Genomic DNA, 21,934 nt, shown 5'->3' on the forward strand with positions numbered 1-21,934 from the left:
TCAAGGGCTTGTGATGAACGAAGCAGGAAGACCAGGATGACAAAATAACAGTTTGTTTGGGTCATAATGTCTCCCCCCTCCCCGGCAGTGATTTAATCCAAATGAATCTGTCTCAATGTGTCACAACAAGGATGTCACAAAGGAAGGAGACTGTCCTGGAAGTAGATTAAGAGTCTGGAAATGTCATGATGACAAGTTTCTTAATATCACCAGGTTGAATATTGTTGCACGTTTAGGTGTTTTAACCAACAGAGAGGTTGAGGATGATGCCAGTTGGGAGTCTGCAGAGTGTCTCAGTCGTGAGCAGCTATTGTGAGACCACTGTGCATCATGCCTTCATTAGTGTTGCTTGATTAATTCATCAGTCCTCTATGCTTGAAGGATTGTTAATGAATGATAGCTTGAATGAAGTTCAGCTAGAATGAAAAACATTTGCTTCACGCTGTTAGAAGCTTTGCAGTGATTTAGGTCAGTCCTGCCAAGAGTAGACTTTATTTTCTGCTACAGTTGTTAACCACAGACAAAAGACAGCACTGCTTACCATTACATGGACCAAATACTAAATATAAAGTGAAACTGGTCCTCTCGCAAGGCCTCAACTCAGTGTTGCATTTGAATACTTCACTTGTACTATCCAACCACATTTACTTTCCAGCAGAGCACTTTAATGTTGCTCAGAGCAGCGAGAAGAATAAACTGGACTTTATTTTTACTTTATATAGCCTATTCATAATCAAAAAAAGATCCATTCATGAGTTCATACAAACAGAAGTATAATTATAGGGTGTTATAGATATAAAGGTGAACAAATAACAATAAATACAAGGTCATGTAAAACAGTACACTAGACAAGGGGGCCCAATAATATTATTAATTAAAGACAAATACTTGCAATATTTCACAAAAACTGAAGGAGAAAAAAAAGGTGACCGAAATTAGTAAATAACTAACAAATTATTTCATTAATTTGTTTGTCAGCGATTTACACCTCCAACATCCAGTGTCTTTAAATAAATAAGTTAGCAATAACCAAGTGCAGTCTTTATTGTAAATGACTCATTCTGTCATTTCAGCCCACCACCTTATTGAACCTCAGCAAAAACTCAGCGTGAAGAACAAAATAACCGCGGCAATACTTATGAAATGTGAACAAGTGACTGAGATGAGCAAACAGTTTAATATACATGGTTAATAGTCATCTCATATTCCTAATTAACCATGAAAGATGATCAGCCTTTTAAAGAGAAATTTTGAAATGTCTCTGGTATTTTCTTTGCACATATGGTGATGGGTTTTACCAAAAGGAAAATATATTAAGCTTGACAACAGGAGAGGAAATATCTCTGTGCTGAACCATAAATGTGCCCTCAATTTATTTCCATTCACACTGTGTAATGACTCTTTGATTATGTAATTATGCTGTCAGTCTTCACTTGTGTGTTTTCAGATTTGTCAGACTGGAATGGAAGAAGAGATGTTGAAAAACTGCTTTAATTAGCTCCTTTCTCCTCTCCTTCTTTGCCTTGACCTGTGGTGGGCTCTAAATGAGCCTTTATCATAGAAACAGTGGCCAGTACTTAGAGGTTTTATCTCTATGATGGCAAAAAGCCCAGTAATAAATATTTTAGAAAATCAAATCGACGGGTGGATTTTGGTATTTGAACAGAGCCAGGTTAGCTGTTCCATCTGTTTCCAGCCTTTATGCAAAGCCAAACTACATATTCTACTGCAGCCTACCACAGATGTTCTTGGCAAAAAACCGAGGTGCATACATTGGCCATAATGTAAGCTCTATTTTTTTTTTTTTTAAATACACCAAAGCAGCTTTCATTTGTATTCACCTTTCAACATTGTTTTAACTCCTCCATTACAAAACGCCTGTTCCTTTGATAAACACAGATATAAGCTTGTGACAACTGTCAGGTGAGCAACCAACAGCAAGTCATAGCTAAGCTCACTGTTGAGAAAACTAAAAACACATCTACAGCTCAGTTCACTTTAATATTTGGTGTCAGTTTCGATAGTTTAGCCACTATATTACAGTTATGTTATATAGCAGGCTATAATTAGCAGTTTAACAGGCGCTGTGTTTGGTGAAGAACTGCTTTACATTAATCAGAATATTGTTCCTCAAGCAGTTCAGATGTGCCCATGAATCTAATGAACCATGTCGTATGTAATAGTACACTGTCATTTTACAGGAGCTTTTTACACAGAACCGGCAATGATACCCCCCCCCCCCCCAAAAAAAAAAAAAGAAGAAAAAAAAAGAAAGATGATCCATCATGGTTTTGCGCCCAAACCTCCTGCGCTTCTTCTCTCTCTGCTGGCCAGCATGTCGGTGTGGAGAGCTGAGCCTTGCCCACCCCGGAGGTCGATCACACTGCTCTGATTGGTGTTTGGATAAATGCGGAGACTGAAGAGCTGCTACGTCTCTAAACTTATAGCAGCACACCCATGAAAAAGAGGCGGACACAAACACCGATGAAGCTGAGTGAATTAAATACAGGATACTCGGGGTCCACCGCCTCCCTCCTCTGCACATGAATGTAAGTTGTTGTTTATGTTTTGTCATATTTATTTGGGAATAAATAAATGAAAAAAAAATACCTCTGTGCTATGGACAAACATGTTGATTGAATTCGGCTTTTTTGTATGGTTGCATGTGGGCAGATCAGTTTTTTTGTGTTTTTTTTTACTTTTATTAGGAAGGATTTCTAATGATTGTGATGAGTAATTACTTGTTAGAAAAAATGACATCTGTGGAGCAGGTTAACCGAATGACCGGGCTTAAAGCCGGAAATGATCCAAGTTCCCCACTTTTCTTTAAACATTTGAACGTGTGCAGGGCTCGTGTTGCTGTATTGCCGCTTATTTTCAACTGTAAACCTGTTAAAGATTTCCAACACAAAGAAAGTGTGTGTATGATTAATGGGATCAGTGTGCATGTGTGTGTTCATGTCTTATTTACTACAAAAACGTTTATGTTGACATTTACATACATTTAGTTATATGATGTTCAACATTTTGTTCAATAATGCATGTATATGCCTATGATAATATGTCCTATTTGATCATTTATTATATATTTACCATTTATTTTATCCTATAAACAACCAAAGCAAACCTGATGCTGGTGGAGCATCGGTCGGTTATGAAGCTGTGTTTTATGGTCCTTTGATTTATGAAGGAAAAACTCTTCCATTCTTATGTTTCATTGTAGTGTAATGTTATTCATACTTGATATCGCTGTAATGTTATTAACACAGCACTGTTCTCTCAATCTCCCTGCAGTTTATTGGCAAATAATTATTGTTTGGGCTCAAATAACATGATCTTATTTTATCATAAATAGTTCTTGGTTGGGTAGTTCATATATAGCAGCCTATATTTATTAAATACATTTTTTTAAAAATTCCAGTTTATATGCTGTAAATGATTTATAAATCAGTAGTTTGTGGTTTAATATTATCATTATTGCATGAAGAAAAGAAACACGTGTGTAGAAGTCAAACCATGTCATGTAATTTAGCTAAATGTACTTCTATACTAGTCACAGTTTGTGAGCTCCATCTTTCTGGCTCGGTGGATACGGGGCTTCCATATATGCATATTACTTCCTCTTGATGTGCCGCTGTTATTATTCATTTAAAGGGAGGTTGTATTTCTGTTGTAACACAGATGTGTTTGGATGAATCTGCGTCCACGTCACGGCCCCCTGACTCATCCGTGTTGTCCTTCCCTGATTCCAGCGCTGATCTTCACGGTGGATGAGCAGAATGCGTCTTCCTCCGCAAGCTTCACAAAATGAACACCTCTCTGTGTGACTCCGCAGTGACCATGTATCACCTGGCGGCCGACCTCAGACTCAACGCCAGCTACAACTGCTCCTCAGCCCCTTTCAACTGGACGGCGGGGGGTGACGCCCTGCAGCTGCCTACATTCACCACAGCAGCCAAAGTCAGAGTGATCATCACGTTCATTCTCTGCGGCATTTCGACCTTTTGCAACCTGGCTGTGCTGTGGGCGGCGCACAGCGATGGCAAACGAAAATCCCACGTCAGGGTGCTGATAATCAACCTGACGGCGGCTGATCTGCTGGTGACCTTCATCGTGATGCCTGTGGACGCTGTGTGGAACATCACCGTCCAGTGGCTGGCTGGCGACTTCACCTGCAGGCTACTGATGTTTCTTAAGCTGCAGGCGATGTACTCCTGCGCCTTTGTCACTGTTGTGATCAGTCTGGATAGGCAGTCAGCCATCCTCAACCCTCTGGCTATCAATAAGGCCAGAAAGAGGAACAGAGTAATGCTCACTGTGGCGTGGGGTATGAGTGTTGTGCTGTCAGTCCCTCAGGTAAGGTCAAGTATTCCTGCCGACAACACGGTGTCAGGGTTTATTTTAATCAGATTAGGCTATTAAAATGTTTTTGAAGTGGTCGTGTTTACATGCACACATGTAGACGTTCTCCACTCTGAGGTCATACGTACTGGTTCAAGTTGTTACATGAGGATATTCGATTTTCGGATTTATAATCTTTGCTACATGAATACACTCAACAAAAATATAGACGCAACACTTTTGTTTTTGTTCCCATTTTTCATTTGTTGAAGTAAAAGATCTAAGACTGGGTTTTTTATGCACACAAAAGGTATATTTCTCTCAAATTGTGTTCTCAACTTTGTTAAAATCCGTGTTAGTGAGCACTTTACCAAAAATAATCCATCCACCTGACAGGAGTGGCACATCAAGGTGTTAAATAAACAGCATGATGGTTGCACAGGTTGGACTGGTCGCAATAAAAGGCCACTCGAAAATGTGCAGTTGTATCTTGATTTTTTATTTATTTATTTTTTACAGCATCAGGCCCAATTTTACACAAAGCTACAAAAATGCAATTTTCACAGGACGATGGGAGACAGAAAACCGGTCATTTTTCCTTCACATAGAATTGATCAGGTGGTTGATGGTGGTCCACTCCTCTTCAACAGCTGTGCAAAGCTGCTGGATATTATCAGGAATTGGAGCACACTGTCGTATCCGCCGATCCAGAGCATTTCAAACATGTCAAACGGCCGACATGTCTGGTGAGCGTGCAGGCCATGCGAGAACCGGGATGTTTTTCAGCTTTTAAGACTTCTGTATAAATCCTTGCGAAACGGGCACGCTGCAGGGTCTCGGCACAATATCTCCGTGCGTTCAAATTGCTTTTGGTCAAATTGACCCGTGTTTATTGTCCGCAGCTTTCGCCTGTCCATACCATTAACCCCGCCGCCGCCGTGGGCCCCGCTGTTCACAACGGTTACATCAGCAAACCGCTCGCACACACGACGCCATTTGCACTCAGTTCAACTTCCCTGAAACAGTTTCTGCAGAAGTTCTTCAGTCGTGGAAACCAACTGTTCCATCAGCTGACTAGGTGGCTGGTCTCAAGACGATATTACAGGTGAAGCAGCTGGACGTGGCGGTCCTGAGCTGTTGTCGTTGAACGTGGGCCAAATTCTCTAAAACAACGTAGGAGACGGTTCTTGGGAGTGAAATAAACATTCACTTCACGGTCAACAGCTCCTGCAGTCACTCTTCTTGTGGCATCTGTGGCATTGTGTTGCATGATGAAACTGCGTGTTTTAGAGTGGCCTTTTATTGTGATTATTTATTTTGTAATAATAATTTCCATCAAAAAAACCTGCCAACAAAACACGTGAGATGTGTGGCAGTCAGTTTTCCTCCCAATTGGCCCAAAATAAACAATGACATCCTTCAGAGCTTCTTTCCAACGTGTTATTTTTAAAGAGTCAATCTCCTCTGGAAAGATAATTCTATCTTTTTCACTATTATGAACAAATCCTGCAATTTATCCAGCTTACATGTATCGTACTGCAGAGGCCCAGCATGATAAAGGTTTTTCACTATGTTAAAAAATATTGTTGTCTAAAGAAGTGTTTGCATATAGGGTAATATTGTTCTATATGACTGTGTTTAGAGGGAAATGTCAATTTGTGCCAGCTGTACGTTAGTTAGCAAGGTATAGCAGCTATTAATTACAACTGGTCATTTTTGTTTGTGTATTTTAATTAAGTTTTTTAAGTTTAAAAAAGCCCACAAAGTTCTCACCAAAAACACTGTCGGTCATCATATGGAGAGAAGTCACAGGTCCGTTCTCTTTCATTTGTACCTGAAACAAACTGAATGGATTATATTCATAGAGTTGAAAGTACAGCACCGTTCTCAAGTCAGGGGTTCCTAATTTTAGGGTCGGGACCACCCAAAGTAAAGGTCTGAGAGGGTCTGAGAGGGTCTGAGAGGGTCATTGGACAAAATATCATGTAAAGTAAAAAAAATAAAATAATGTGATATAAAAGTAATTTATAGTATTACCTCGAGATACATTTTATTTTCCATCTCAGAGAAATGCTCTGTTTACACAAAAAGTCCTGTTTACACAAATGGTTACACACACACACACACGCACACACGCACGCACACACGCACACACACACACACACACACACACACACACACACACACACACACACACACACACACACACACACACACACACCTGGAGGACTTATTGTACAGTGAACAGAGGAGTGTTAAACTAGAATCGAGTTACTAACTAATGTGTTCTGTAAATGGATATTTTAAGTGCCCTTAAAACAAAACTGCATCTTGTTTCATTACTGAATGAATGTGTCTCGCTGCAGATGTTCAGCCTCTTTTTTTTTCTTTCAACATTTCAACCAGTTAGCTCTTCTTTTCCGGCTTGACTGCAACTCCTCTCAAAGGGAGACAACCAATTTTCTTCTTTTCTTTTGTTAACATTTGCTGTCCGCGTTCAGATACTTTCTACTCATCCATATTCTCCGTCTACAGCTACGCCATCCTGAGCCCACTTTATATATCTTTGTAGTTAAGTGTCTTTTCTCGACTTTTCTTACATTCGAAGCCATTTTTTCTTTATTTTTGTGTTAAAAGACACTTCTGCTGTTTCTTTCCTCTTTAAACTGTGGACTGCAACTGTGGTTGTATTGGATAGTTATCCAATACAACCACATGCAGTCCTCGCTTAGGGTCACCCTCAGCGGTGGTAATGAGGGAGGGGCAAGTACTGCCTTCTCACTTTTCCCACGCAGATTTCTAGTGCCGGTCCAGAGTTCAAACCGGGGACCTTTACCCTGATTCCACAGGTTTCTGTCATCACACAGTCTTATAAACAGCTCATGTGTGCCATGATGACAGGTTGAATGTAGCTTTGAGGGTCACAAGCCGTGAGGGGTGTGAACCGCTGCTGAGAGACCTGCAGGACTTGTGTGGACAGGATGAATTCTTCTATAAATAAATACGAGACACATATCATCTATTATCCTGGTCAAGGGTATTAAAATCCACGTTACTATATTTCCAGAGAGTGAACAATTTGAAAGTGTTTTATTTTTTTAATGAGCTAAGAAGTCTAACAGTTTAAAAGATTAATTTGTCCAACATAGAGTATTTTATTCCTGGTGGTGTCTAGCCATGCAAATCGTTTTGGTTTGACACTGACAACAGTTTAATTGGAACTATTTTTCTACCATAGGAAATGGGAAAGTTATTAACTGTATGCATGACTCAATAGGCTTATGACAAGTTTTTTGTTGAGACCCAAACTGACTCTTCAATTTAATTCCTGAGACAGTTACTTTCTCGGTTGGTCGGAGCCTGAAAAAAATATCAGTGAAAAATCCCCAAACTCGCAGGAGCAGCAACGCGTGTTACCTTGTATGACCGAAAATGCTTTTCTAAATATTGTTTATTTCCCTCCTCAGATGTTCCTCTTTCACAATGTGACCATCATCCATCCCGAGAACTTCACTCAGTGCACAACACGGGGGAGTTTCGTCACTCACTGGCATGAAACGGCCTACAACATGTTCACCTTTTCCTGTCTGTTCCTGCTGCCGCTGGTCATCATGATCACCTGTTACACCCGGATCTTCTGCGCCATCTCCAAACGACTGCAGAAGGACAACTGTAAGTTTAAACTGAGGCCAGAGTTCACTCCATCAGTTTACAGTTTTACACTTACAATGGAAACTAAGTTCAATAATTCACCTGCAACACCTCCTCTCAGTCCTAGTTTGAATAATCCCCAGACCCCGGTATAGAGTTACAGTATATTAAATGAATGTACTGAAGAAACAATGTGTAAACTATGAAGAGTGGATTTTGTGGATTTTCAACAGAGACGGTAGTTTTCGGAAGAGTATTTTGTGCTGCGGCTCTACGGTCAGTCTGTCCACCACTTTGGTTGGGACTGAAATATAATATAATAATATACAACAGTCAATAAAAGGGATTGCCTTGAAATTCATGGTCCCAAGAGGGTGAATCATCCCCTGACATTTCTTCCACACCGCCACCATCAAGGTTTAAATTTTTTTGACAACTATTGAAAAAATTGCGATACCACCATTTGCCGCTAGAGGTCAGCTCCATAGACTGCCATTCAACTAGTCTCATAAAATTCTGAAATGTTATTTCGGTTTTGATAGCTTAGTTTTCTAGCCGTCCACCTGAAAATAATTCCGTAATTAATAAGCTTCAAAAAGCAGTGTTTTGGGGGGGGGCCTGTGGTGCAGTCAGGGTACGGCTATCAGTGGGCGGGACTTGTTTTGCCCGGTTTCCTATCAGATCGAGTCAGATCCCCCGCTCGCTCCTCCCCAGCTCGCCCAAATATGGTCACTACCGGCTCCTAACCGCTCGGGGTTAGCAAGAGAGATCAGGAAACTCAGAGACAGAAACTGACTGAACTGATGTTTTAAATGCATTGTAATGCAGTTCTGCTACGACCCTCCTCATCTCATCCCAAAGGTCACACTGAAAAGTTAGCTGTAGCAGAGGCCTTTGACACTTATTCTAACTTTGAGGAATAGCGGATTGCTCTTTTTCACTACATTTAAATACAAAATATGCATGTAGTACTAAACAATACATCAATCATTTGTTTATATTGTTTTGTTTCTGCCATCTGTCCCCAGTGACCTCGAATGAAATGCATTTGCGGTGTTCGAAGAATAACATTCCTCGAGCCCGGATGAGAACTCTGAAGATGAGCATTGTGATCGTCTTGTCCTTCATTATCTGCTGGACTCCGTACTACCTGCTGGGCCTGTGGTATTGGTTCTTTCCCGACGACCTGGAGGGAAAGGTCTCCCACTCACTGACCCACATCCTGTTCATATTTGGGCTGGTCAACGCCTGCCTGGACCCCGTCATCTACGGCCTGTTCACCATCCACTTCCGAAAGGGGCTCCGGAGGCATTACTGCAATGCTCCTTCGGCGACAGACCTGGATAGTAACTCGGTTATAACTGGATCTTTTTCATGCGCTGCCAATTCCTTGTCACTGAACAGAGAGGTGAGCCCCAGCAGCCAGGAGGGACTCGTGCTGTGCAGCGACGACGTCAGCAAAGCAGAGTCGACGTCACCAAGGGGCAGCTTTCTAACAGCCAGCAACGATGCGGACGGAGAACCCAACCAGTCCAGCCCTGAGAGCGTCTTATGAGAAAAACACGGCGGAGGAGGCCCTCTGAAGGTTTTTACTCCTGTCACATCACGCTATTATTTACGTCTGACTGTCTGATGTGTGGGCTTCTGTCTAATGGAATACTACATTTTGGCTTCCTAAAAAACACAGGTTTGCTGTAGGCTGAAAAAAACATACATTTCCCATGTTTTCCACAAGGGACACATGTAATCACATGTATGACACATGTTTACCACATGTTGCCACAAATATAAACGGGGGGGAGGGGGCATGCGGAAATGTTTTCACGTGGGAATCTACATGGGCTGCACACATTAGACCATGAAAATATTCCAAAACCACGTTTCCCCCGGGCAATTTAAATGTTTCACATGTGCACAATCACATGTGTATGTGGTCACATGTGATCACATGAGTTTTTGTACATGTGAAATTCATGTGGTTTTTCTGTAAGGAAGGGGAATCTTGAGAAAAAAACATACACTGATCAAATTACACTGCCATAACTTGAGCTTCTATAAGAAAGGGATGTTTATGTGCTTTGTAAATTTAAATTTGTGTTTATTTTAAATTAAATGTATTCACTGGGACTGATGAGAGTGATTATTGGTTTATCTATTGCTGTCAGAGGTAAATAAATGTCAGAGGGTAGAGGGATTTTTAAAAAAAATTTATTTTAAATTTTTTTTTACATGTAGCTGCAACTGTGATCATGCAATTTGTTAGGACAGCAGTTGCATGCAATTTCTGCGCACGTCTCTTATGCAAACACTCTTCTGTCTCTGTAGGACCCCCGAGGGGGCAGCTGCCTGTGATCAGGGTTGAGTCAGAGTGCCCAAATGGAAAGGCCATTTCTACCCTGAGATTGTGACAGACTGATTTTCAGCAGAGATAAGAAATAACTTTAAAATCATCTTGAGCTCTTTTTAAAAAAAAAAAAAAGAGCTTTTGTTCAGAGCGAAGAAGGTTCCCGTGTGGAGGCTCGCTCTCCTTCAGTTCCAGAAGATGATGAGAGGATGCTAAACAGCAGGCAGCTGGGAGATGGATATAACTTTGAAAGCGTTTATTAAACCTGTAATCATCTAGAAAACCTGCTTTGTTGAAGAATATTTAGCATGCACAGAATAATAGAGAATCATCGGAAGAAATTAATTTAGATAAATCCTGGCAGTTTATAAAGGCTGGATTTGTACAATGTTGGATTTGCAAGGTAACTTGTCATTGTGGCTGCAAGCTGTAATAATTTCCAATTGAGATAAGAAACTGAATCCATTTTATATAAACTGATGTCTGTATCATCCATCTTTCATTAATCATCCAACAGTGTGCCAACAGGACCAGGAAAATGGTCTGGATTTCAAATACTATCCCTTCTGTTCTGCAACTAAGGATTATTTTCATGATCCGTTAATCTTTCATTTATTTGCTCAATCAATCGATCAGTCGTTGGGATGTACAATAAATATGAAGCCACAGCTAGCAGCCGGTTAACTTAGCTTAGCATCCAAACTTAAAAAAGTTCATTCTTGACTTACCTCTAAAAAATTAACATGTATCTCATTTCTTTAATCTATACAAAGACAAATGGAACAATGACACTTAGTTTATCCTGCACGGGGTCACATATGGTGAACGGGTGAGGAGGCTGAGGAGGCTGAGGGCAGCGAAAGTGGGCTACAAAAAAAGCAAAGGTGGGTTAAAAGGAAAAAAGTTAAAAAGTCATTTAGCAGAATGTTGATCTACTCCTTTAATGGACTTTGTTTATTTGTTCCAGTGTTTATTATTTTTATGTAACAAACAAGCTCAGAATTTACTTCACAGTCTTCAAATTTTCAACAGTTTGTCATTTGGCTGCCGAGGCAGGAGTGAATGAGTGCCACTGTATGCTGTTTTGTCGCTTAGCTCTTGCCAATGAGTGTAATTTTATCTCAGGTAGAAACATTTTTATAAATATTACATCCTGGGAAAGGGAAAACAAATCTAAAGTGCCATTACAATGTTGAAACAAAAAGAGTGTAAAGTTGAACGTAAGAGGCCGTTGTTTTTTTTTTACTGACTGATTCTTTTCCCAGTATAAAACTGATGCCGACACCAACACATGCCAAGCTCCGTAAATAGAGCACCTGCGGTACGATTATGCTCTCAATGCTGCGAGGCTCTTTGGCATCAACTCCCTGTGAAGCTTTTTAGAAATTCAAATGAGGTTTTAAAGTAGATATTAAAATCATGATCTGTTCCGAGTCGCCGCGGTAAGATCTGATACGACTACAGAAGACGAATACAAATAACACGACAACAAAGATAAATGTTCTGTTCTGGGTTCAAAGAAAGAAATGAACACAACATTATTCCAGAATTCGATTATTGTTCCACCATCGATCTAAACTCAAATATGTGATCCCGCCTCACCGGTCATCTGTTCTGACCCCTGTATTCATTAAATCAGACATTATTCAGCAGCTGATTGCACTGATTGTATTTGAATGCGTCAGTTTGCCAGATATAAAACTGCACAACTTAAGAAAAGCCTTTAAACCCTCTGCTAAATTTTTTTTTTTTTTTTTATGTTTTCTGAAAACACGACATATGAAACATTCAGGGACCCCAGAGGCAACAGAAAGCCAGCATGCCGTGACTGAATTCAGCTCGGTCTGAGTCCGCCTCTTAAAATACACGCCAGATATAAGCTTCCAGCATAACAGATATAAAAACAACGATATTACTTTTTCTAACGGACAAATCTGTTTGATTTTACTTGAAATAAAAAACTGTTGATTTAGTCACATACACTCACATTTGGAGTCATGTGATTGTCTTTACAGTCGCTCAGTCAAAGTATTGCTCTGAGAAAGTCAAGTGAAGATAATCAAACATAATACCACAGCAACTTATCCTCCGTGAATCATAATGACTTACCACAAACAGACAGGAAACCTTTGATCCAATTACCCCACAGTATCTAGTGCTTATGACAAACCTTACAAACACAACTTCTGCTTTTGATTTATACGGTTTCACTTAATTTTACTGAAGTATTTTCCATTTGTTATCATGTGTCTTTATTTAAAGCCCTAATTCAATCAATTTATCTGAATGGGTTTCAGAGCTTTAATTAGGAGAATATATCTGATTTTGATATGATTATTAAATAAAAACAATGTTTAGAATTCACCATTTATTTAGCCACATATGCACTTTCTACACAGTTTGTGCCCAAATATAAGTACCAGGAAGTTGATCAGAAATCAATAACGTATCAGCAAATCAGCATCAGTTATTGGATTGAACGCTGCTCCACATCACGTTTATGGGAAAATTTGAACTCGTCAAAAATATTTAAAAAACACAAAATGATGATTTAGGCACTTTTCTCTAAATATCTCCCCCCTTTTTAAATCTATACATTTATTAAAACAAACAAAAAGCAAAAGGCATATTTACGATTCTGCAGCAATTTCAACTGGCAAAAACTACATCTGTCTGTAAATGAAAACTGTGCAGAGCAGTGAAGATCGTGGGAACCAAAACCAGTTACCGCTAGTACCTCTGTGTGATAAATCATTTGTTGATGTTGTTCGGCTGACTGCAGCTCTGCTGTCTTTGTTGAACCGTCACTGCAGTTTCCTGTAGCTGCTCCCAGGTCTGCCTCACAGCTTTGTTCCTTTCATCCACAGACAACGCTCTTCACATGAAAACAGGAAACACACGAAGCTACTTTAAAATTCAAATATGAATTGTTTGTATTTTGTCTTTCCAAAAACAGTCTACAATTCATCAACATGGACCACATGTATTCAATTTATAAAAAGCACATGAAATGCAAACCTTTGCTGAAGGTAGAGACTGCAGGTTTCCTCCGGAGGGACGGGGCCCAGTGTTTGGTGCTGTTGTGAAGCCACATACTGCTTCATGAGGTCTGATTCTGCAAAGCAGAAGCTGAAAAGCTGACTCTGGCTGTCTTCTTCAGAAGAGGCACTGCAGCTGGAGTCCTGGTCACCTGTGTGAGGAATGAAAGACTTCAGTTACCGTATTTAGTCTGACATCGACTGAAGGTCATGCTCTTCAAGCTTAGATCATCTTCAGTCGCTACTTTTCTCCTGAAATGGTTGAAAATGGTTCAGTGATGCTCGGGTCTACCTCGTATGAACAGAGTTTGCTGTTTGGTGTTTAGTGCATAAACAGGATTGCAGGGCGCAGCGATCAGATGGCTTGTGGGAGGAGTCAGGAAGCACACAGTGGTTTTGTTGATGACATCTTGGACGAACATTTTCCCATTTCTTTGCACCACAAGTGACTATTGGAGGCAAGAAAAATAAGACGGCATAATTAGACCCAAGAATCTATAAAGTATTGTCACAATAATTTGTGTATTTGTAATGAACAGCTTTGGTGTTCCTACCAAACCCTGCAGGAAGGGCACTGACGTGGTGATAGTCGGGATGTCCCTGCTGTCTTTCAGTCTGCAGACAGGAAATTACAAGTGTATGAGAAAAGATTTTCTTTGATAGACTGCATTATTTTTTCGAGCAATAAAATATGTCACAGATGGACAAGATGTAATATCACTTGATGGAAAAAGTTAGTTGAGTATATTAAATATGGAAATGTCAGGAAACCTTTGAGTGAGCTGCATTGTGCAGGATTGTGTCCTTCGTCCTGTGGTGACGGTATGAATTTCTCCACTTTTACACAACACCAGAAGATAGATTTTTTCTGCAGTGGAAATGTGGAGCTCAGCAGCAGTCACAGGCCAGTAATCCACAAACTGCACACTGAGGAAGGGACTGTTTGCTGCTGGCACTAAGACCACAGAGAGTGGAGCACCTGAGGGAAAGACGAGAAAATGACATAGATAGAGGATCAAAGAGGTTTATAACATAGACGAGTTAATGGCCTGATTAACTCGTTTATATTATAAACCTCTAACAAGAAATAAACGGCTGCTAGATTGACCGTCACTCACAAGCACGCACGTGTAACAAGTGTCTGTGAATCTTACCAAAAAAAAAAAGGATTGCTGCTGATGGCAAGAGCACAGTAGAAATATTTATTTCGTTTCGGTTTGCTGTTGAAAGATGTCGACAATAAGCTTTGCTGTAAATAATCCTAATATTACCCGTTTGTAGAAGAATGGATGTTTGTGGACTATTTGAAATCAATCTTTTTTTTTTCTTCTTCAAAATACCAACCAAGAGTTTTCAGCTTTGGCTAAACAACAATATGATGAAACTTCGGACATCCTCCACGATAAGATTTTCTCACCAGATTGCCGGTCCCAGACACACACCAAAGCATCATCGAGCCCAAGAGCTATGTAACGTGTGCATCTACTAACAGCCGAGCAGAGGATTCCCTTTGCGTTTGGCCACACCACATCTGGCATGGGTTCCACATCTGCTTCACAAAGAAGGAGAAAAGGTCCAGACCAAAAATCATATTATATTATTATTATTGTTGTTATATTGCCCTCTCTAGTGCAAAGACGAAGGCACAGTAGCTTGAAATATTGACAAACAGCAACACATTTTAAAGATGTGGTTGTGAGCATCCATTAGATTAATCTCTGAACATATAAATATCCTCCCTGGTTTGCCCTTTTGTGTTTTGTGCAGCAAATACTGAAGAAGATTATGGCTGCCACTCCACCACACGGACACAGCAACAGGCAATCCTGCTGAGAAAAGGTCACAGATTAAAAATGACATGAGCAGGAGCACAGTCTGCATACACACTGGAATATGGCTTTATAAGGAGTTGATGGATGAATATGAAGGATAAAGTCCAGAGAATTAATGAGCAGGACTTTATCCTTGTGCCTATCAACCAGTCAGGTTATTAATTGAAACCGGTAGATGTGATTATGATGCATTATTTTGGAAACTGACAATTCTTTTGTGGAAATGCCTCCGATACACTACTTTTATCAAAGGAAATTTACAAATACAAGACACAAATTTCTTGTTGCCAGAGAGCTGAGCATCACACACACTCCATTACAAACCTGGCTGAAAGGTTTCTCTGTGGTCATCAGGAAACTGACCACAAGGCAGAAGAAAGTGCGGAGTGCAACGTCTGAAAAAGATTCCATGCAACTAATGTGAGACAAGAAGATCAGCATTTACAGGTCATGATTTACGATCAAAAAATAAATTAAATAAATTACTTCAAAGACTCAAAAATCTAAGTTTGAATTACATTGAATCCATAACAAAACTACCACAGCCGCTGACCGTATTTACATAAACTTGATCACACCTTTGACTTTGATTTGTTTCCTTTGTATTTCCTGAATCTCTGTTGAAAGACATCTTCTCACTTTGACAACTGTTGTTCCTGATTGTGTCCAGAGCCAAGCAGTGTGTCAAATAGTCTGTCTGCGAGTTCTCAGGCAGCCCATACGATGCCCTCCCTGCAAAACACCAGTAATAGGAACAGGATTTTTTTCTCCCAAACTTATTGTTTTACTTCATTTTCTAACAGAAAGAGTTGAAACTGATGGTGCAAGTCAGAGAACAAAAGACATAATGTGTAATCGCAGACAGAGACAGATGCAGATGCACGCACCTCTGCATCACCTCCACTGACACCCACCTACAATAGATTTCTGGTCAGTTTACACCACAGTATACTTGCAATACATTTCAGATCCTTTCCAGGCCTGTTTTTAGATGTACATAAAACACTCTACTTTGAATAATCATCATCTTTTTTTTTAATTTTTTTTATCACCAACATGTCTAACTTATCAGGTAAGAATACTTCAAATGAAATCTACTCATTTGTATTCATTAAAAATGAAAAAGTAAATGCAAATATTTTATCTCAAAATTGAGTTGCTGGCCACACAATGTCTCATACTTCACTGTAAAGTGTGGACTGGAGGTTTCAAGTGGCCACATTATACTTATGTGAGTTGAATTGGCCCAAGATTGGTTTCCAAAACATCACAAATCACACTCATAAGACCCACCCCTTAAAATTACATTTTCAATAAGCGCAGAGAAACTTTCCACTTTCAGCGGATAAAAGTGAAAACATCCTTCTGGTTTTAAACACTACACACACATCATTCTGCACAGCGAAGCTCAAACATTCATCTGTAGGAACAACAATAAAAAAAAACATTTCTGTGTGGAGGGGGAATTTAAAGTTGTACCTGCTGCAATTTTGGGCAGCTTGATCTTAATTATCATTGTAAGTGGAGACCATTTCACATCCACATCTCCAGGTGAGTCTGGATCCTGACAAAAAAAACCAAAAACAAGTGCGTTTTTCATGAAATATCTTATTGAATGCATATTTCAGTGACATTTAATAGTATCTGGCAGCAGGTAAATGACTCGATCTAAAATTGGGATAAAAAAAAAAAACCCAACAACAACTAGAAAATATTAAAAATGATGCTAAATGTGTGCACAAACACAGGCACCTAATGGCATGAGAAACACAAAAAACAAAAAGCTTCAACTTCCTCAGGCAGTCAGATGCCTAATACACAGTCGAGGTCCAATTAAATTACAGTTCGTGACCTGTTTTTGTGATTGCACCATCTCCAACTCTTTCAGCCAGGCTGCTGAAGGGAAGTGATAAACCTCGAGCCAAAAAGCTCCATTGCCTGAAAGGAGAATTAAATTAATGTGATTCAGTATTTGAATGTGAAGGTTTTAATTGTAGTGACATAATAAAAACGGCTCAAACAGAAATCCTCACTCACAGCTGACTGACGCAGCTCCATAATGTCCCCCTTCAGACAGCTCAAATGTTAAAAAAATGCTCCTTTTGTTGATATCCTCCTGAAATTGAAATGATTTATTATGAGTTATTTTTCTTTAGTTCTGTTCATAAGCAGAGTTACACAACTCTAAAATAAAAAATCTGTCCTCTCAGTATAAACAACAACATTTTGAAAAACAACAACAACTTGATAAAATGTGGCAATACGCACCATGATGTTAATAACAGAGAGGAGGTAAATGACGTCAGACTGATGTGCAAAGACTCTGGCGACACCTGTAGTGGAAGATGACAATACATTTTAATAAAACACCTGTTTTCACACTTACTGGAAAACTCCTGAGAACTCCAGATTAAATCTTCATTTCTTTGTTTCACAGGTGTTAATGTCTCAATTCAATACTTCCTGATTTTAGAATCAAGCCAGTGTGTTTCAAGCATAGAAATAAATGTCAATTTGTGAAAATCCAATAAATAGAATAAAATCAAATAGAATAATTAAATTAAGTTAAAACTAACTAAACAATAGTGCAAAGATTTAAACAAACAAGAAAACGGACAACCAACGGTGTTATTGTTGTGTGATGGATTTTGCCAGAGGTGAGTTATTGTACAGTCTTATTGCAGTGGGCAGGAATGACTACTTACCCATATCATCAACACTACCAAGCAGATAGGTGGTCTCAGTCATTATGGTCATCTGAATGGAGGTAATCTCCAGCCTGTCCTGCAGCCACTCCGCAACACGGATCAAAGAAGAGGCGCACCACACAGACAAGCCCTGGGAGTGACCCAGACAGAGGTACCGGCCATCCTCTGAGCATGCCAGGCAGTTGGTGTTCTCCGGAAGCTATAAAAACATGCAAAAAAAGAAATAATACAAGATTTCCTTTCATGAGAATGGATATCTTTATTCCAATAACCTATTTATTTCTACGAGTGGAATGAAAAGCATGCCATTGTGTGCCTGTAAAGCATTAATAATCTTGACTTGGCATTAAATAACACACACTTTAGGAACAGTTTTGCCAGAAAGTATTAAATACTCTAAACTCTGTCCGTACCCGTGTCACACCGTGTAGCTCCAGACTGGGTGTTTCCTCTCCGGGTTTCTCTGCTTTCATTTCTGGTGTACCTTTAATGGATTACAATTCAAATCGGCAAAAACAGTTCACACAAAGCAGTTTGAATTTGATGCAACACAACAACAGCAAGAAGAGTGCAGAAGTCTCACCTGCAGGAGCTGTCTTTAAAACGGCCTTTATTGTCCGTCGGTCAAGTGTACCCTCACTAACTTTAGTTTCAGCATCAAATGGAAAACACAAAGTACAAGCTCATCATTTGAGATTTTGAAGTGTACAGAAGTTAACAATATATAAGCGGGCCTACGGTAATATTTTGACCGCAGAAATAAGTCTATTACTTTAAGTTACTGAGATGTTTTAACCCGGGAGTGACCCGGCTGAAGCGCTTCGGTTGTTTGATGTTAACATTTACTTTTCTACTTGCTGTGCTGAGTAAAGAACCTGCAGGTTGTTCCTTTGCTTGCAGAATTAGACATCTATCCCCTTATTGTTTCCCCCGGTGCTCAATGTCCAAGTCTCCAGCGACAAATCCACAAAAAGGTTGCAGCAGAGACACTTTTAATTTAAAATCCACCTGACAACAACAGAGACCTTCCTTACCTGTACACACCTGAGCGAGATATTAGCACAGCGACTCCTGACTCCGTGTTTACAGTGAATAACAAACACACGTGGGTTTGTTTCAGACACGTGTTTATTTATTTATTATTAACTTTCACTCTACAACACCATTAACGTTATGGCTGCTCCACAGACGTTATTTGGCAGTGAGTAAATCTATGTGCTTCCTCCCAGATAAACTGCTGCATGTTCACGGTGAACGAACAAAAAACAACAACTTTTAAATATGTATAAATATCGTGTCGGTCTCAGCCTACCTTAGTTCGGTCTAAGTTCACAATGAGCCATGAAAGGAGCGGCCATTAGATGTTTCACAGTCGTCATGACAACAGCGGCTCTATTGACACGTGACCGACCGACTTGACTCCGGGCTCTGCGCGTGCGGTTCGCGTTCACCGAGATCTAAATTTGACGAATTGATCGAAAAAGTAATAAAAAAAATAATAACAACAACAACCTGGTCTAAATATGTGAACGCTTATTTTCAGTTAACTTTTATTATTAAATTAATACATGAATGAGTACAAGTTGCTGTCCTTGTAAACACTACTACTCTGGGAACTCTCTTTACTATACAGATGAAGACATCTAGAGTAAATCATTTGCTTAAATTTGCACCCCATCTAGATGACGTACACATCATGACGCACACATATGACATGACGTAATTACCCCCAGGTCATGGGGAAAGATATATATGTACGTATATATGTGTGTGTTGTCCAAAAAGTGACCCAACAATGACTTTTGGGTCACTTTTTGCTATAGTATGACTTTTTGTTCATAATTTGGACAATATGCTATAGAGTGACTTTTTTTTTTTAAAGTCATGACAAAGTGGGGGGTCTCAAACCCCATATCTTCTTGGTAAGAGGTAACAATGGTAACCATTGCAACACCAATCTTGCCGGGAGTTGGGCAGGATTGTGATAAACCTTTGGCTCACTGCAACCTATAACTCCACCGTCCACAAATATTCACTCAAATGCGACCACAATTGCCGCAGACATTCTTTGGATGGTAGATATACGTGTTTTCAAGGGGTCTGCAGTGATATTAAATATCTTCCTGTAACGTGTAGTGTATGCAAAACTTTTTCAATTTCTCCAAACGTTTCAACTTCACCAAAAAGTTGAATCACCATCAACAGGCCGAGGTGGAATCTGAACCATTAATAGCAACCTTGGTGGAGGAGAATCTTTTACCTGTTGAGTTAACCAGACTGTTAGTTGAGTCACTGGAAGCTCTGAGTGAACTCCATGAACCACTTTCTCCTGCCGCGACATGACCTCCGGCACCGAAGATAATCCAGCAGTCTACGACACTGACTCTGAGCTGGAAACGACCTCATGAAGACACAGGTTCGAGCCCCGCCGAGGTAACACTCATGGTTCATGGAGGGTGAGTCCCTCTAAGGGTGAGCCGCACGGTTGCGGGTTTGCGTTGTAAATGCAGTCATACTAACAACGAAACAAAACCTAAAATAAAGGGTGTGTCTAAATCTTCTTGGATTTCTGTCCAAACTACCACAAACTTTATCCCCCAAAATCCCATTAATACATTTTAATGCTAAAGTATGACTTTTTCTTTCATATTTCGGACACATGCTATAGTATGACGCAGTGGTGCAGTGGTTAGAGCAGTTGCCTCACAGTGAGAAGTAACTGGGTTTGAACCCCACTTGAGGCATGCATGTCAGTTCAGAAAAAGGTCAAACTGAACTGTTTGACATACTATAGTATGTCTTCCAAAATATATATAAAAAAAGTCATAGTATAGCATGTAGTCTAAAAAATGACCCAAAAGTAATTTTTGTATAGAGTATATAGTATAGAGTGTATAGTATAGAGTGTATAGTAGAGTATATAGTATATAGTATAGCCAGGGCGATGCGGCTAAGTTTGATGTTTCGCCGTGACACAGGAAGTTGATGTTTAAGGTCAAACGATGCTCCAAACCTCACCAAACTTGCATCAGGAACCAACTTTCATGAGTTTTTGAAGATGTTAAAGCCGCCAAAGAAATGATTTAAAAAAAAAAAAAAAAGAAGAAGAATAAGGAACGAGATCGAGAAAACAAATTTAAACTGCAAGCGGGAATATGCCGACCCTCGCATGCTGCACGTCGGGGAGCCGGCGGCCCCGACCCGCTGGATCCCCGACGTGCAGCGTCTGAAGGCCCGCATATCACTGCTTGCGGTTTTCATTTTACGGTTATTTTTGAGAGTGGCGAGGTGTTCATTTTTGTTTACGTCTTAATTTGTTACGGAGAGGACGCTGTCATGAATAAATGACTTTCGATAGCCGTTAAACCTCAGCTGTTCAGGGCTCATCACACGGATCAATATGCACAATTTATAGCTTCGTTTCTCCACCCACAAAACTCAGAAGAATCAATAGTGAAATATGGCCCGAGCTAATGCACCAGCTGAGAAAATCATCTTCCAAAACAGTAAAAGAGAAAATATTATATATGCAACTCTTGTCATCTTTTATGAGGGTGTAAAAGTTGTGATGGATATCAAACCATTTGAGATCAGTTAAAAGCCATTATTAAAAGCTACCAGATGGTGAAAAATGCCTTTGATTTAGTTTGTCCTTTATATTTCACTGGTAAATGACTTGAGGTTTTATGCTTTCCAATAAGCCACCAGGATTGCCGTTACTAAATTATTAAATAATACATTTTGGTACCGATTCTCTACAGTTTTTAGAATCTGCCTAATAAATCTAAGGATTAAAAAGCTAAATCTCCTGTTAAAGGATAAACATCTGCCAGGGGATTTTTTTTTTTTTTTCCAACCTGGAACATAAGTTGTTCTCATTAGTAACCTATATCAGATCTATAAAACAATTTACTACCCCTTAATAGAGCCTTTACTTATATTAAATGGCTGTCATAAAAGGGGTTCAATCTGAAGAGGCGGACAAGAGTTTTAAATTCCCCCGTGGCTGTTTGAGGTCTC

General features: G+C 39.8%; 2 protein-coding genes across 4 annotated transcripts; one reads left to right on the forward strand and one right to left on the reverse strand.

Moving 5' to 3' along the window:
- The first annotated feature begins 2,456 nt into the window (after positions 1–2,456).
- Positions 2,457–10,808, forward strand: LOC138616288 (putative gonadotropin-releasing hormone II receptor). 3 transcript variants are annotated; one of them, XM_069690494.1, is made up of 5 exons: positions 2,457–2,549; positions 3,753–4,356; positions 7,809–8,013; positions 9,021–9,577; positions 10,318–10,808. In XM_069690494.1, exons 2-4 carry the CDS (start codon positions 3,808–3,810, stop codon positions 9,545–9,547), a joined length of 1,281 nt encoding a protein of 426 aa, XP_069546595.1. In that variant the 5' UTR covers positions 2,457–2,549; positions 3,753–3,807; the 3' UTR covers positions 9,548–9,577; positions 10,318–10,808. The 3 variants fall into 3 exon arrangements, with proteins under 3 accessions (XP_069546595.1, XP_069546594.1, XP_069546596.1); XM_069690493.1 differs by lacking the exon at positions 10,318–10,808 and having other exon boundaries at positions 9,021–10,119; XM_069690495.1 differs by lacking the exon at positions 10,318–10,808 and having other exon boundaries at positions 3,836–4,356; positions 9,021–10,119.
- A 1,911-nt stretch (positions 10,809–12,719) lies between these two features.
- wdr93 (WD repeat domain 93) lies at positions 12,720–18,554 on the reverse strand. The gene is made up of 16 exons (XM_069690496.1): positions 18,498–18,554; positions 18,328–18,398; positions 17,912–18,113; positions 17,475–17,539; positions 17,244–17,322; positions 17,059–17,144; positions 16,686–16,770; positions 15,785–15,938; positions 15,531–15,601; positions 15,099–15,200; positions 14,792–14,926; positions 14,146–14,353; positions 13,929–13,989; positions 13,667–13,823; positions 13,355–13,526; positions 12,720–13,211 (listed from the first exon to the last, which is right to left on the reverse strand). Exons 2-16 carry the CDS (start codon positions 18,385–18,387, stop codon positions 13,088–13,090), a joined length of 1,761 nt encoding a protein of 586 aa, XP_069546597.1. The 5' UTR covers positions 18,388–18,398; positions 18,498–18,554; the 3' UTR covers positions 12,720–13,087.
- Positions 18,555–21,934: the final 3,380 nt, after the last annotated feature.

This window comes from Brachyistius frenatus, unplaced genomic scaffold (genome assembly GCF_029030835.1).
Source record: "Brachyistius frenatus isolate BFR_SWC_R1_liver_20210118 unplaced genomic scaffold, ASM2903083v1 Contig_9, whole genome shotgun sequence".
NCBI classification, from domain to species: domain Eukaryota; kingdom Metazoa; phylum Chordata; class Actinopteri; family Embiotocidae; genus Brachyistius; species Brachyistius frenatus.

What these genes read in the sequence shown, in the direction of transcription:
- LOC138616288 (XM_069690494.1), top strand. Translation starts at nt 3,808, where the DNA reads ATGAACACCTCTCTGTGTGACTCCGCAGTGACCATGTATCACCTGGCG. An exon ending in TTGTGCTGTCAGTCCCTCAG is followed by an intron (nt 4,357 to 7,808) that starts GTAAGGTCAAGT and finishes TTCCCTCCTCAG; the next exon opens with ATGTTCCTCTTTCACAATGT. An exon ending in ACGACTGCAGAAGGACAACT is followed by an intron (nt 8,014 to 9,020) that starts GTAAGTTTAAAC and finishes ATCTGTCCCCAG; the next exon opens with TGACCTCGAATGAAATGCAT.
- wdr93 (XM_069690496.1), bottom strand. Translation starts at nt 18,387, where the DNA reads ATGAAAGCAGAGAAACCCGGAGAGGAAACACCCAGTCTGGAGCTACAC. An exon ending in TGCCCTTCCTGCAGGGTTTG is followed by an intron (nt 13,824 to 13,928) that starts GTAGGAACACCA and finishes TGCCTCCAATAG; the next exon opens with TCACTTGTGGTGCAAAGAAA. An exon ending in AGTCTCTACCTTCAGCAAAG is followed by an intron (nt 13,212 to 13,354) that starts GTTTGCATTTCA and finishes TTTCATGTGAAG; the next exon opens with AGCGTTGTCTGTGGATGAAA.